At 39.0% G+C, this 15,217-nt stretch overlaps 2 protein-coding genes and 4 non-coding genes across 6 annotated transcripts in view; 4 read left to right on the top strand and 2 right to left on the bottom strand.

Annotated features, from left to right (window-relative positions):
* Positions 1-3,359: 3,359 nt before the first annotated feature.
* Positions 3,360-3,432, bottom strand: TRNAF-GAA (transfer RNA phenylalanine (anticodon GAA)). The gene has a single exon. It is a non-coding gene; the product is annotated as a tRNA-Phe (tRNA).
* Positions 3,433-4,880: 1,448 nt separating this feature from the next.
* On the top strand, positions 4,881-12,082 carry LOC126409453 (photosystem I P700 chlorophyll a apoprotein A1). The gene has a single exon (XM_050075436.1). It carries the CDS (start codon positions 9,830-9,832, stop codon positions 12,080-12,082), a length of 2,253 nt encoding a protein of 750 aa, XP_049931393.1. The 5' UTR covers positions 4,881-9,829.
* On the top strand, positions 4,902-4,974 carry TRNAT-UGU (transfer RNA threonine (anticodon UGU)). Its single transcript has one exon. It is a non-coding gene; the product is annotated as a tRNA-Thr (tRNA).
* On the bottom strand, positions 6,252-6,338 carry TRNAS-GGA (transfer RNA serine (anticodon GGA)). The gene has a single exon. It is a non-coding gene; the product is annotated as a tRNA-Ser (tRNA).
* Positions 12,083-12,107: 25 nt separating the features above from the next.
* The window catches only part of LOC126409454 (photosystem I P700 chlorophyll a apoprotein A2), a 3,296-nt gene continuing 186 nt past the window's right edge, over positions 12,108-15,217 (top strand). The window contains exon 1 of the mRNA XM_050075437.1: positions 12,108-15,217. This exon is cut by the window's right edge and continues 186 nt beyond it. Coding sequence (XP_049931394.1) covers positions 12,108-14,312 — 2,205 coding nt within the window. The 3' untranslated portion in view covers positions 14,313-15,217.
* On the top strand, positions 14,982-15,055 carry TRNAM-CAU (transfer RNA methionine (anticodon CAU)). The gene has a single exon. It is a non-coding gene; the product is annotated as a tRNA-Met (tRNA).

Below are 15,217 nucleotides of genomic sequence, written 5' to 3'. Positions count from 1 at the left end.
CGCCATGTGGGGATGCTGCAAAAAACTCCTTTTTTTGATTGCCCTGAAATCTAACATCTTGGTCTCACTAGGGGTTACTCCATTAACAAAACAAGGATTTTGAGTCAATCCAAATCGCGTAGCACTAAGAATTGGTCCGAAATGGAGTGACTTTTTCAAGACGTCTAACTTTAACTAATAATCAATAGGGGGTCAGGGTAATCCTATAATGATTGTTTCTTATGTTATATGTAATGTAAGGGTTCCTCAGAATCAACGGATTGAGATTGATCAATTAAGTATGAATCTGGTACAAGGAAAAGGGGAATCTAATCGGTTCAAGCATTCCGTATCGAATTCATAGAAGATTCTACGCTCGGATCTGAAATGTTAATGAACAGAATAAAGGAATCCGCCAATGCTGCTAAGTCGCATATGTTATGCCGTAACTGTGGAATATAATACTGAACCTAGACATTCTATTGCATCTCACTATTATACTAGAATGAAAATCACTAATGACTATTAATACTAATACATAATAATAACTTAATATAACTATAACTCTTAATAAAAAGAAAGATAAAAACTCTTTTATCTAAAGAAATTCCATTACCAATAAGTTCTAGTATTATAGTAGTTATATGGAGTTATTGTATGGTATATTTAGAAAATGAATTGTTTTTTCAGATTAATGAAAATGATAAGTTTCAATTCATTAGAATTGAGAATGAATTTCATTCGTTTTTATGGGGAACCTGAGGAAAAAGAAAAATGAGAATTATTCGTTATTCTTATACTTATAATATAAGAGCATGATATGCCTACACCACACCAAGAATAAGAAATATAATATAAATAAGTAAGTGGGTAAATAAGTAAGTGGGCTTCTGTTAGATAATCTTGAAACAAGACATGACCCACATAACAAACTATGTGGTTCGATCACAATCAATTCTTGTTTCGAGTAAGCAGTTGGAGTTATGGATAAATTGACAATTACAATTCTAATTAATCAATGAATTCGGTATATTCTACATTCATAGGAGTACATCTATGTTTCTGCTTTACGAATATGATATTTTCTGGGCATTTCTAATGATATCAAGTGTTATTCCTATTTTGGCATTTATAATTTCCGGGGTTTTAGCCCAATTAGTGAAGGACCAGAGAAGCTCTCCAGTTATGAATCGGGTATAGAACCAATAGGGGATGCTTGGATACAATTCCGAATCCGCTATTACATGTTTGCTCTCGTTTTTGTTGTTTTTGATGTCGAAACGGTCTTTCTTTATCCATGGGCCGTGAGTTTTGATATATTGGGCGTATACGTGTTTATAGAAGCTTTGATTTTCGTGCTTATCCCAGTTGTTGGTTCAGTTTATGCATGGCGAAAAGGAGCATTGGAATGGTCTTAGCTCCTGAATATTCAGACAATAAAAAGAAGGAAAGGGTTCCATTGAGACAGTTATGAATTCTATGGAGTTTCCGCTCTTTGACCGAACAACCCCCAATTCAGTTATTTCAACTACATTGAATGATCTTTCGAATTGGTCAAGACTTTCCAGTTTATGGCCGCTTCTCTACGGTACCAGTTGTTGCTTCATTGAATTTGCCTCATTAATAGGCTCCCGATTCGATTTTGATCGTTATGGACTGGTGCCAAGATCAAGTCCTAGGCAAGCCGACCTTATTTTAACAGCCGGTACAGTAACAATGAAAATGGCTCCTTCTTTAGTAAGACTATATGAACAAATGCCTGAACCAAAATATGTAATTGCTATGGGAGCCTGTACTATTACAGGAGGAATGTTCAGTACCGATTCTTATAGTACCGTTCGGGGAGTCGATAAGTTAATCCCCGTCGATGTTTATTTGCCAGGCTGCCCACCTAAACCAGAGGCAATTATAGACGCTATAACGAAACTTCGTAAGAAGGTATCTCGAGAAATCTATGAAGATAGAACGGGGGCCCAACAGGAAAATCGATGTTTTACTACTAATCACAAGTTTCATCTTGGACGCAGTACTCGTGCTGTAAATTACGATCAAGGATTACTCTATCAATCGACATCGACTTCAGAGATACCTTCTGAAGCATTTTTCAAATACAAGAGTTCAGTATCTTCTCACGAATTAGTGAATTAAATAGGATGTTTTGTGCAGAATAACAAACGGTGGATCAATCTTCATAAATTTCATCGTCAATGTCAAATACTCATATAAATATGTGGGGGAGATCAAGAAGATGCAGGGTCGTTCATCCGCTTGGCTAGTGAAACACGAGCTGGTTCATAGATCTTTGGGCTTTGATTACCAAGGAGTAGAGACTTTACAAATAAAGCCCGAGGATTGGTACTCCATTGCTGTCATTTCATACGTATATGGTTACAATTATCTACGTTCCCAATGTGCCTACGATGTAGCACCGGGTGGATTGCTAGCTAGTGTGTATCATCTGACGAGAATACAGTATGGTGTGGACCAACCGGAAGAGGTATGCATAAAAGTATTTGTCCCAAGGAGTAATCCTAGAATCCCGTCTGTTTTCTGGATTTGGAAAAGCGCCGATTTTCAAGAACGGGAGTCTTATGATATGTTGGGAATCTCTTATGATAATCATCCACGCATGAAACGGATTTTGATGCCCGAAAGTTGGATTGGTTGGCCCCTACGCAAGGATTATATTGCCCCTAATTTCTATGAACTACAGGATGCTTATTGAATGATAAGAAACTTATCTTAGCTTACAAGACTCAAGAAGGAGTATTTTTACGTTCTTTCTCGTCTAGATAGAGTAACTGGACTCTCATGTCATTCGTATTATGATGGGATAAAAAAGGGGGGGTTCGAGGTTTATTTATATATAATTAATTCGAGTAAATTAATATTACCCAATATGCAATGCAAAGTATCATATCCATTGGGGGATGGGCGGAGCCAATAGGATGAATCAAAAGATACATCATGAACTATGTACCGCGCCCATCACTTAGATGGGCCCCGGAAAGCAAAAAATGTGGGAAGGGGCGAAAAAAATGGGAAAATTAAGAAATGAAAAGGGATCAGATTGGATTTGTACTGGATCGGAAATGATCTTTTCTATTCCTACCCCTCAACCCTCTGAACAGACGAGACTTCTGTGTCTTTCAGACAACTTCGGATATGTATGGAGTATTAACATGAGCCAAAGGAAGGATAGTAGGGACAAACAAAAAAGAAGAAGGAATATATTCCTTTGCCGATCCACAAGGGTCGGGATGTATGTTGTAGATACCTCGATGAATAACTACTAGACTATGAATGTAACGAATATGTATTGTATCCCGATCCATATTCATTTTCTCTTTGTATATATACATTTCGATACATTAACCATATGCCAGGAACCAGATTTGAACTGGTGACACGAGGATTTTCAGTCCTCTGCTCTACCAGCTGAGCTATCCCGACCGTCCTCTATACATTATCCTACTGGAGGACATGTATCTGTGTCAATTAATTTAAAGGTACTAAAGAAACATTACAAGTCCTGGGATTTCTTTTTCTTTGGATTTTTTTTAAACCTTTATTTGTAAGGGATATGAACTATGAATGATTCAATAATGGGATTCCTTGTATATCCTTGTATACAAATAATACATATACATATGTTATGGTTATGTTCGTTTGGACATATACTGCATTTAGCTGCTGAAGCAAGAGAGAAACTGCTAGGATCCGTTTGTCAAAGAGTCGAGCGAATGAATATCATATATAATTTTGACCCGCTTCTAATTTGGAAGCGCTGGCGAAAAAAGAGGATAAATGTTTAGGTCGTAAACTAGGCATTTCTTGGGGACTTGGGGATAGAGGGACTCGAACCCTCACGATTTCTAAAGTCGACGGATTTTCCTCCTACTACAAACAAATTGCATTGTTGTCAGCATTGACAGGTAGAATGGGACTCTATCTTTATTCTCGTTCGATCAGTCATTTCTCTCCCAGCCTTATACTCTGGAGTGAATGATTTTATCACTGAATATTTTATTTTTCTTTCAAATTGGAATCGATTCAGAACACAAGAGTTATGAACTAATTATTAATATATTTCATATATATTAATATATATAAATAAGAAAATAAAAAAAATAAGGATTCGGGTTGTGATTAATCGTTTGATATTTCAGTTGATATTTCAGTACATAGGATCATCCCCTCAGAGTTCCGATGGATAGATTCTTCTACCAACCCCTCAACCCCATTCGTTGGAACAGCTTCCATTGAGTCTCTGCACCTATCCTTTTTTGATTCTCGCTTTCTAGGAAAGGAACCCTTGTTTTCTGTAAACAGGATTTGGCTCAGGATTGCCCATTTTTAATTCCAGGGTTTCTCTGAATTTGGAAGTTACCACTTAGTAGGTTTCCATACCAAGGCTCAATTCAATCAAGTCCGTAGCGTCTACCAATTTCGCCATATCCCCCTTTCTTTCTTTTGAGGCCGGGACCCTATTGTGATTCCATTCCCCTCTTTCCTTTCTGTTAGAACCATTCAATTCATTAAATACCGATCCGATATCGGAAAAAATCCTATTTTTAACCCTTTCAGCTCTACCAGACCAGTGTTTGGTTCAATCAGAACCAGAAATGATTCTATCATTGATGTATCCGCAATTCAATATGGATAGCTATATCCCACATATATCTGCCTCTCCTCCGCGCATTTTCCCTGCTCGATATGAAATAGTGGAACGGTCAATATTCTTCTTCTTTTTCCTATCTTTACGAATAAAATCAGAGGAGTGCATAATCTCATTATGATCCAGATTGCATTCTTAGGCTAGATCCGTTATAACTAAATAGACTAGCTTAGCTATAATAAGCTAAGATCACAGCAGCTTACTGAACTAACTCACTATTTTATTTTTATGTTATGTGAGTTGAGCCCGCTTAGCTCAGAGGTTAGAGCATCGCATTTGTAATGCGATGGTCATCGGTTCGACTCCGATAGCCGGCTTTTTCCTATCGATTTTTTATCCATGATTGATAATGTCTCCTTGAGATAAAGGAATAGTGAAAAGACTCTTCCCTTTTTTCTTCCAAATCTCGGGTTCCCGATCTATTATGTCTATGTCGCAGGAACTTACATTCCAATTCAATTATGAGTAAAAAACTTATTGGAGCAGTTGTATCTCTATAGAACAAATCGTGGGATACTTACTTACCATGTATACATATATACAAAATAATACGGGTATTGATACAATTCATCTAATTTCTCTTTTTAGCATTAGCACTTCAGTGGGTTTCGCTTTGTTTATCGTTTAGTTCAGTCTTAAGGTTTATCCTATTCTTTAAAATAAGGAGTCTTTATGTCTCGTTACCGAGGACCTCGTTTTAAAAAAATACGCCGTCTGGGGGCTTTGCCGGGACTAACTAGTAAAAAACCTAGGTCCGCAAGTGATCTTAGAAACCAATCCCGCTCCGGGAAAAGATCTCAATATCGTATTCGTTTAGAAGAAAAACAGAAATTGCGTTTTCATTATGGTCTGACGGAGCGACAACTACTTCGATATGTTCGTATCGCTGGAAAAGCAAACGGTTCGACGGGTCAAGTTTTACTGCAACTACTTGAGATGCGTTTGGATAACATTCTTTTTCGATTGGGTATGGCTTCAACTATTCCTGGAGCCAGGCAATTAGTTAACCATGGACATATTTTAGTTAATGGTCGTCTAGTGGATATACCAAGTTATCGCTGCAAACCCCGAGATATTATTACTACGAAGGATAAACAAAGATCCAGAGCTTTGATTCAAAATCATATGGATTCATCCTCCAACGCGGAATTGCCAAAACATTTGACTCTGCACTCATTGCAATATAAAGGGGTAGTCAATCAAATAATAGATAGTAAATGGGTCGGTTTGAAAGTCAATGAATTGCTAATCGTAGAATATTATTCCCGACAAACTTGAACCTAAAATACCCAGCAAAGGTTAGGACAATTTTGTCCCTTTTTTCGCTGAAAGAAGTAGAGGGATTTGATACGGATTTTGATCCCATTCACGTATCGCAAATGGATCAGCAGTGATATTTTCATTCACTGTCCGCTCTTTTCTTCCCCCTCTTTTTGTTCTTTTCCTTTTACGTATCACAGCACAGTAATTAGGAATAGAAAAAAATCTCTATAAAGAAAGAAAAGAAGGGTCTTTCTCTTCTCTTAGAATAACGGTATCAATTGGTATTTGATACATTGTGTGGTTGGTAACGTTGGTGAATTAGATGAGGATACGGAAAGAGAGGGATTCGAACCCTCGGTAAACAAAAGCCTACATAGCATTTCCAATGCTACGCCTTGAACCACTCGGCCATCTCTCCTACATAACCTTATCTTATTAATTATGACCCAGAAACCAAGTGAATAGCGAGTCACTCATATTATTTAGTACAGGTACGACCGATCCATTATCATATCAAACTTTTTGTCAAGGAACGATCTTCCTTCAAGTTTCGAGGGATAAAAAAGAAAAACGTATTCATCCTTGTCAAGACGACGGACGCTCCCATCTTATTGATATTTGATTTCTACCGGATTAAACCAACGGGTTGGAATGAATCAACCGATGGATCCTTTCCAGTTTCATTTCAGATTTTTCAAAAATAATCCCTCCCATGAGCTATGGATCTATTACAAATTGATGAATCATCCCATGGATTTTCATTCTATAATCTTATGGTGTCTACACGCTATGCACACAAAATGGATAGTTATCCTTACCCCATTTTTATCATGGAATGCTTATTCCATTTTTTTATTATCATAATGAAATCCAATTTTGGTTAGGTTATGATAGGATAGGTTATTGTTTATTATATTAGTATTAGAATCTGTAGAAAAAATTCCTTGATTCTTGCATTTCAATGAAATAGCTAATAGTCTCATTGGTATACTACTAAATTGGAATCGAAAATCCAACCGTATTCAAATAGTTCCTTATTGATCCCTTCCCAAAAGTACTGAGTAAAAGATCCACATTTTTTGATTTTATAATTAGTTTAATTAGTTATTAGTCTTTTTTTTTATGTCATTTCGTATCGTACAATTCCTTTGTTGTGGGATCATTTACCCGCGAGGGGTAATGAGAAGAATTATAAAATGGATTGCAAACTATGCCTAGATCTCGGATAAATGGAAATTTTATTGATAAAACCTCTTCAATTGTAGCCAATATCTTATTACGAATAATTCCGACAACTTCGGGAGAAAAAGAGGCATTTACCTATTACAGAGATGGTGCGATTTGATTCCTTTTTTCTTACTTACCACTCTATTTCATTTATTCTTATTCTTACAAAAAGAGACACGATTCGGTATGGAAAGAAAAAGATTGGTAAAAACCTACGCTTGGTGAAGGTGAAGTTTGGAGATAGAGCAATCCCTTCTGTCGTGTATCCTCGATTGATGCAACCTCAGATGCTTCAATTGTCGATTCTAGTATTGAGCGAAAGGTTACACCTATAGGTTCTGTATTGCATGTCAATTCTACTGTAATAGTGCCAATAGGTGGCATAGGGGAAGAAGCACTACACCTAGGAATCAACAAAACGAAAACTTTGTTATATAATTCCCCCTTCTTCTTATCGGGATCGGGACTACCAAGAATGGTTAGGACAACAAACATCCATCTCGTTCGTACTTTGGATACCCGTATAACCATCAAAGATCGTTGAAGTGACTAATTCCTGGAAATAGGGGGCGTTAAGAACAAAGAAATTGCTGGAGTTACCATTTTTCTCTAAGAAAGACCAACATGTTTGGTATTAAGTAAGAAAAGACCTCTTGCAGGAAGGCTGGCTAGAGATTTCTTGTAAAAACACTAGCCCCTGTCAGTTCATAAGGAAAATATTTAAATCTTTTTGGTTTTGGTTTGATTCCATGGATTATTTCCCTTAATATTATATTATGCGCAGAAGGGAGGAGCCGTATGAGATGGAAATCTCACGTACGGTTCTGGAACGGAGATTCTTGGAATGAACGACCGTAACGGATGTCAGCTCAATCTGAAGGAAATTATGCGGAAGCTTTACAGAATTATTATGAAGCTATGCGACCAGAAATTGATCCCTACGATCGAAGTTATATACTCTATAATATAGGCCTTATACACACAAGTAACGGAGAACATACGAAGGCTTTGGAATATTATTTCCGAGCACTAGAACGAAATCCATTCTTACCACAAGCTTCTAATAATATGGCCGTGATCTGCCATTACGTGCGACTATCTCTACTATAGAAATAGAAAGAAGGAAAGAAAGATCAAATCCGCTAGTATTAAAACCTCCTATTGCTAGTACTAGGAAATCTAAGGAGAAACAAAAAAAATAGGCTTTCTACATATCCATTGTCCAAAGGGGAACGATTTTTAGAAGCTGTAGCAAAAAAACAGACTTCATAGAAGCCGATATATGAAGAACTAAGTATAGCCCTTATACTAGATTCTATGGATAAAGGATCTAATTGATAAAAGAAGCACCGTAAAGATCAATTATTGAGGTTTTTGGCCGATACAATAAGACCTGCTTACTTATGTATGTCATAATATGACATAAAAGTTAGGAATCAACTTATGTAATAGGGTTGATCCACTAAGGTATTGAGCAGCGGTGTAGTATCAGATCCCAAGGAGAGTAAGTCCTTTTTTCTTATCGAAGAAAGTCTTTTTCAAAGATTCTATATGAATTTCTAGACGAAACCGAGATAGTTAACTTTCAGAAAACTCTAATGATAGAGGGAGATATCTATGCTTCATTCTTCTGAGAGTGGGAGAAGAGATAAAACTGATTATTGATCCAAATCGGAGTTTGAAACTCATGTAATTAACTTAACCTCTTCAGGTTATTTGATTTGGCTAATCCAAGAAGGGATAGATCTCCGATAAATCTCATTCAGCTAGATACGGTAGATTAAGAAAGATGTAACGCCAAAAAAGAGTTGACTGCTGAGCCGTATGAGGCAGGAAACTCTCAAGTACGGTTCTAAGGGAAGGAATTGACCTACCTATTCCGACCGGGGAGAAGAGGCCATTCGACAGGGAGATTCAGAAATTGCGGAGGCTTGGTTCGATCAAGCTGCTGAGTATTGGAAACAAGCCATAGCGCTTACTCCAGGTAATTATATTGAAGCACAGAATTGGTTGAAGATCACAGGGCGGTTCGAATAAGAACACTTTCTTTTTGAATTGAATTCACTTAAATTGTTTGTTGGATCCATCAAATAGATTGTTGCCCCGGGGGAATCGATAGAGGAATTTCATTATATCCCTTCTAAGATCGTTCTTTTTATTTCATTTGGTACCTTATAGGGGTAGACGATATATGCATATGGCACAGAATCTCTTCCTTTCTCTTAGCGATTGCTAACTAATCAAAAAGACGTCTAAAATCGATATCGGGATATTTCTTATCTTAGTCATTAGTAATGACTAATGAGAGATCTTGTGATTTGTAATGGCGTAATACGTTGCATGTAACGTAGTATACAAGTAGACCCATCTAGGCACTCATACATCGAAATATGAGTAGACTAGGTTGGGCCAAAAAGTTGTTTTTGGCTCGCGTCGGGAAGGGATTTACAAAAAAACGGTCCGTTGAGCACCTCATAGATATGTCATAATAGATCCGAACACTTGCCCCGGATAGACTTCCATATCATAATTGCTCATAATTGCTCTAGTGAATAACTAAGGAAAATTGTGGGGGATAGAAAGGAACTAATCAGAAATATATATTTCTCAGAGGTTCACTAATTACTTTACTTTTTGTTGGCGGGTCTCTTCGTATGTGTTGTCCGGAAAGAGGAGGACTCAATGATTATTCGTTCGCCGGAACCAGAAGTGAAGATTTTGGTGGATAGGGATCCCATAAAAACTTCATTCGAGGAATGGGCCAGACCCGGCCATTTCTCAAGGACAATAGCTAAGGGCCCTGATACTACCACTTGGATCTGGAACCTACATGCTGATGCTCACGATTTCGATAGCCATACCAATGATTTGGAGGAGATCTCCCGAAAAGTATTTAGTGCTCATTTCGGTCAACTATCCATCATCTTTCTTTGGTTGAGTGGCATGTATTTCCATGGAGCCCGTTTTTCCAATTATGAAGCGTGGCTGAGCGACCCTACTCACATCGGACCCAGTGCCCAGGTGGTTTGGCCGATAGTGGGTCAAGAAATATTGAATGGCGATGTAGGCGGAGGTTTCCGAGGAATACAAATAACCTCTGGATTTTTTCAGATTTGGCGAGCGTCGGGAATAACTAGTGAATTACAACTTTATTGTACTGCAATTGGAGCATTGATCTTTGCAGCGTTAATGCTTTTTGCCGGTTGGTTCCATTATCACAAAGCTGCTCCAAAATTGGCTTGGTTCCAAGATGTAGAATCCATGTTGAACCACCACTTAGCAGGGTTACTAGGACTTGGGTCTCTTTCTTGGGCAGGGCATCAAGTACATGTATCTTTACCTATTAACCAATTTCTGAACGCTGGGGTGGATCCTAAGGAAATACCACTTCCTCATGAATTTATCTTGAATCGGGATCTTTTGGCTCAACTTTATCCCAGTTTTGCAGAGGGAGCAACCCCGTTTTTCACCCTGAATTGGTCAAAATACGCGGAATTTCTTACTTTTCGTGGAGGGTTAGATCCAGTAACAGGAGGTCTATGGCTAACCGATATTGCACACCATCATTTGGCTATTGCAATTCTTTTCCTGATAGCTGGTCACATGTATAAGACCAACTGGGGCATTGGTCATGACCTGAAAGATATTTTAGAGGCTCATAAGGGTCCGTTTACAGGTGAGGGTCATAAGGGCCTCTATGAGATCCTAACAACGTCATGGCATGCTCAATTAGCTCTGAATTTAGCTATGTTAGGTTCTTTAACCATTGTAGTAGCCCACCATATGTACTCTATGCCCCCTTATCCATACCTAGCTACTGATTATGGTACACAACTTTCGTTGTTCACGCATCACATGTGGATCGGTGGATTTCTCATAGTTGGTGCTGCTGCACATGCAGCAATTTTTATGGTAAGAGACTATGATCCAACTACTCGATACAACGATCTATTAGATCGTGTCCTTAGGCACCGAGATGCAATCATATCACATCTTAACTGGGTGTGTATATTTCTAGGCTTTCACAGTTTTGGCTTGTATATTCATAATGATACTATGAGCGCTTTGGGGCGTCCCCAAGATATGTTTTCAGATACCGCTATACAATTACAACCTATCTTTGCTCAATGGATACAAAACACTCATGCTTTAGCACCTAGCGCAACAGCTCCTGGTGCAACAGCGGGCACCAGCTTGACTTGGGGGGGTGGTGATTTAGTAGCAGTAGGCGGCAAAGTAGCTTTGTTACCTATTCCACTGGGAACCGCAGATTTTTTGGTACATCACATTCATGCATTTACGATCCATGTAACTGTATTGATACTACTGAAAGGTGTTCTATTTGCCCGCAGTTCTCGTTTGATACCTGATAAAGCAAATCTTGGTTTTCGTTTCCCTTGTGACGGACCCGGAAGAGGGGGAACATGCCAAGTCTCCGCCTGGGATCATGTCTTCCTAGGTCTATTCTGGATGTACAATGCGATTTCGGTAGTAATTTTCCATTTCAGCTGGAAGATGCAGTCAGATGTTTGGGGTAGTATAAGTGATCAAGGGGTGGTAACTCATATCACGGGGGGAAACTTTGCACAGAGTTCCATTACAATTAATGGGTGGCTAAGAGATTTTTTATGGGCACAGTCCTCCCAAGTAATCCAGTCTTATGGCTCTTCATTATCCGCCTATGGTCTTTTCTTCTTAGGTGCTCATTTTGTCTGGGCCTTCAGTTTAATGTTTCTATTTAGCGGTCGTGGTTATTGGCAAGAACTCATTGAATCCATCGTCTGGGCTCATAACAAATTAAAAGTTGCTCCTGCTACTCAGCCTAGAGCCTTGAGCATTATACAAGGACGCGCTGTAGGAGTAACCCATTACCTTCTGGGTGGAATTGCCACAACATGGGCATTCTTCTTAGCAAGAATTATTTCAGTAGGATAATGGCTAGGAGGATTTGAAAGGCATTATGGCATTAAGATTTCCAAGGTTTAGCCAAGGCTTAGCTCAGGACCCCACTACTCGTCGTATTTGGTTTGGTATTGCTACCGCACATGACTTCGAGAGTCATGATGATATCACCGAGGAACGTCTTTATCAGAATATTTTTGCTTCTCACTTCGGGCAGTTAGCAATAATCTTTCTGTGGACTTCCGGCAATCTGTTTCATGTGGCTTGGCAAGGAAATTTTGAGTCATGGGTACAGGACCCCTTACATGTAAGACCCATTGCTCATACTATTTGGGATCCTCATTTTGGTCAACCGGCTGTAGAAGCTTTTACTCGAGGGGGTGCTCTTGGCCCAGTGAATATTGCTTATTCCGGTGTTTATCAATGGTGGTATACAATCGGCTTGCGCACCAACGAAGATCTTTATACTGGAGCTCTTTTTCTATTATTTATTTCTGCCATATCTTTAGTAGCGGGTTGGTTACATCTACAACCCAAATGGAAGCCAAGCGTTTCGTGGTTCAAAAATGCCGAATCTCGTCTCAATCATCATTTGTCAGGGCTCTTCGGAGTAAGCTCCTTGGCTTGGGCAGGACATTTAGTTCATGTTGCTATTCCCGGGTCAAGGGGTGAATATGTCAGATGGAATAATTTCTTAGATGTATTACCATATCCCCAAGGATTGGGGCCACTTTTTACAGGTCAGTGGAATCTTTATGCCCAAAACCCCGATTCCAGTAGTCATTTATTCGGTACCTCCCAAGGAGCGGGAACTGCCATTCTAACCCTTCTCGGGGGATTCCATCCGCAAACTCAAAGTTTATGGCTGACCGATATTGCCCATCATCATTTAGCTATTGCATTCATTTTTCTCGTTGCTGGTCATATGTATAGAACTAACTTCGGGATTGGGCACAGTATAAAAGATCTTCTAGAGGCGCATATTCCTCCGGGGGGTCGATTGGGGCGCGGGCATAAAGGCCTTTATGACACAATCAATAATTCGATTCATTTTCAATTAGGTCTTGCTCTAGCCTCTTTGGGGGTTATTACTTCCTTGGTAGCTCAACACATGTACTCTTTACCTGCTTATGCATTTATAGCACAAGACTTTACTACTCAAGCTGCGTTATATACTCATCACCAATACATCGCAGGGTTCATCATGACAGGAGCCTTTGCTCATGGAGCTATATTCTTCATTAGGGATTACAACCCGCAGCAGAATGAGGATAATGTATTGGCAAGAATGTTAGACCATAAAGAAGCTATCATATCTCATTTAAGTTGGGCTAGCTTGTTCCTGGGGTTCCATACCTTGGGACTCTATGTTCATAATGACGTCATGCTTGCTTTTGGTACTCCAGAAAAACAAATCTTGATCGAACCCATATTTGCCCAATGGATACAGTCCGCTCATGGTAAGACTTCATATGGGTTTGATGTACTCTTATCTTCAACGAATGGCCCAGCATTTAATGCAGGTCAAAGCTTATGGTTACCTGGATGGTTGAATGCTATTAATGAAAATCGTAATTCACTATTCTTAACAATAGGGCCGGGGGACTTCTTGGTACATCATGCTATTGCTCTAGGTTTGCATACAACTACATTGATCTTAGTAAAAGGTGCTTTAGATGCACGTGGTTCCAAGTTAATGCCAGATAAAAAGGATTTCGGGTATAGTTTCCCCTGCGATGGTCCAGGACGAGGTGGTACTTGTGATATTTCGGCTTGGGATGCATTTTATTTGGCAGTTTTCTGGATGTTAAATACCATTGGATGGGTTACCTTCTATTGGCATTGGAAGCATATCACATTATGGCAGGGTAATGTTTCGCAATTTAATGAATCTTCCACTTATTTGATGGGATGGTTAAGAGATTATCTATGGTTAAACTCTTCACAACTTATCAACGGATATAATCCTTTTGGTATGAATAGTTTATCCGTCTGGGCGTGGATGTTCTTATTTGGGCATCTTGTTTGGGCTACTGGATTCATGTTCTTAATTTCCTGGCGTGGATATTGGCAGGAATTGATTGAAACTTTAGCATGGGCTCATGAACGCACACCTTTGGCTAATTTGATTCGCTGGAGGGATAAACCGGTGGCTCTTTCCATTGTACAAGCAAGACTGGTTGGCTTAGCTCACTTTTCTGTAGGTTATATATTTACCTACGCAGCTTTCTTGATTGCTTCTACATCAGGCAAATTTGGTTAAGTTGATTATTTATTTTCAAAAGGAAGGCGCGATATCAAAAAAAATCTCATTTTTTATTTCGATGGAGAGGGGGCGCGCCTTCTTATATTTATACATCTAGGATCCGATCTGTATTGTGTATCATTGGTAATAATAGGAACTACACCATTATGGCAAGGAAAAGTTTGATTCAGAGGGAGAAGAAGAGGCAGAAATTAGAAGAGAAATATCATTTGATTCGTCGATCCTCAAAAAAAGAAATAAGCAAAGTTTCATCGTTGGACGAGAAATGGGAAATTCATGTAAAATTGCAATCCCCACCACGTAATAGTGCACCTATACGTCTTCATCGACGCTGTTTTTTGACCGGAAGACCCAGAGCTAACTATCGAGACTTTGGGCTATCCGGACACGTACTCCGCGAAATGGTTCATGCATGTTTGTTGCCGGGGGCAACAAGATCAAGTTGGTAGGGATAAAAAGATCCCTTCCAAGTCCTATTTCTATTCATTTCTATTAGAGGAGCCCCCTTTACCATTCTGTACGAATAGGCTATACTATTCATATCAATCTGGTATAGGGGCACCCTTTACCATTCTGTACGAATAGGCTATACTATTCATATCAATCTGGTATAGGGGCACCTCTAATCCCTATTCGTTCATTAGTCATTAGTTCCGAGTTCGTCAGCGCGGGGTAGAGCAGTTTGGTAGCTCGCAAGGCTCATAACCTTGAGGTCACGGGTTCAAATCCTGTCTCCGCAACATATTTTTTTCTTTGTATTTGTCAAAATTTATATCTATTTATTTTGAAGTCTGATTCTTTCACCTTAATGAACTGGGAGTCTGAGTAAAAGAAAATACAACCACTACACTATAGTAGGTATATAAACTATACCGGATAATTTCTCATCTCATATTACATTA

The sequence above is a fragment of the Nymphaea colorata genome, unplaced genomic scaffold (genome assembly GCF_008831285.2).
Source record: "Nymphaea colorata isolate Beijing-Zhang1983 unplaced genomic scaffold, ASM883128v2 scaffold0292, whole genome shotgun sequence".
Lineage (NCBI taxonomy): Eukaryota > Viridiplantae > Streptophyta > Magnoliopsida > Nymphaeales > Nymphaeaceae > Nymphaea > Nymphaea colorata.
Note: the sequence above shows the minus strand (reverse complement) of the source record. Positions and strands in the feature narration are given on the sequence as shown.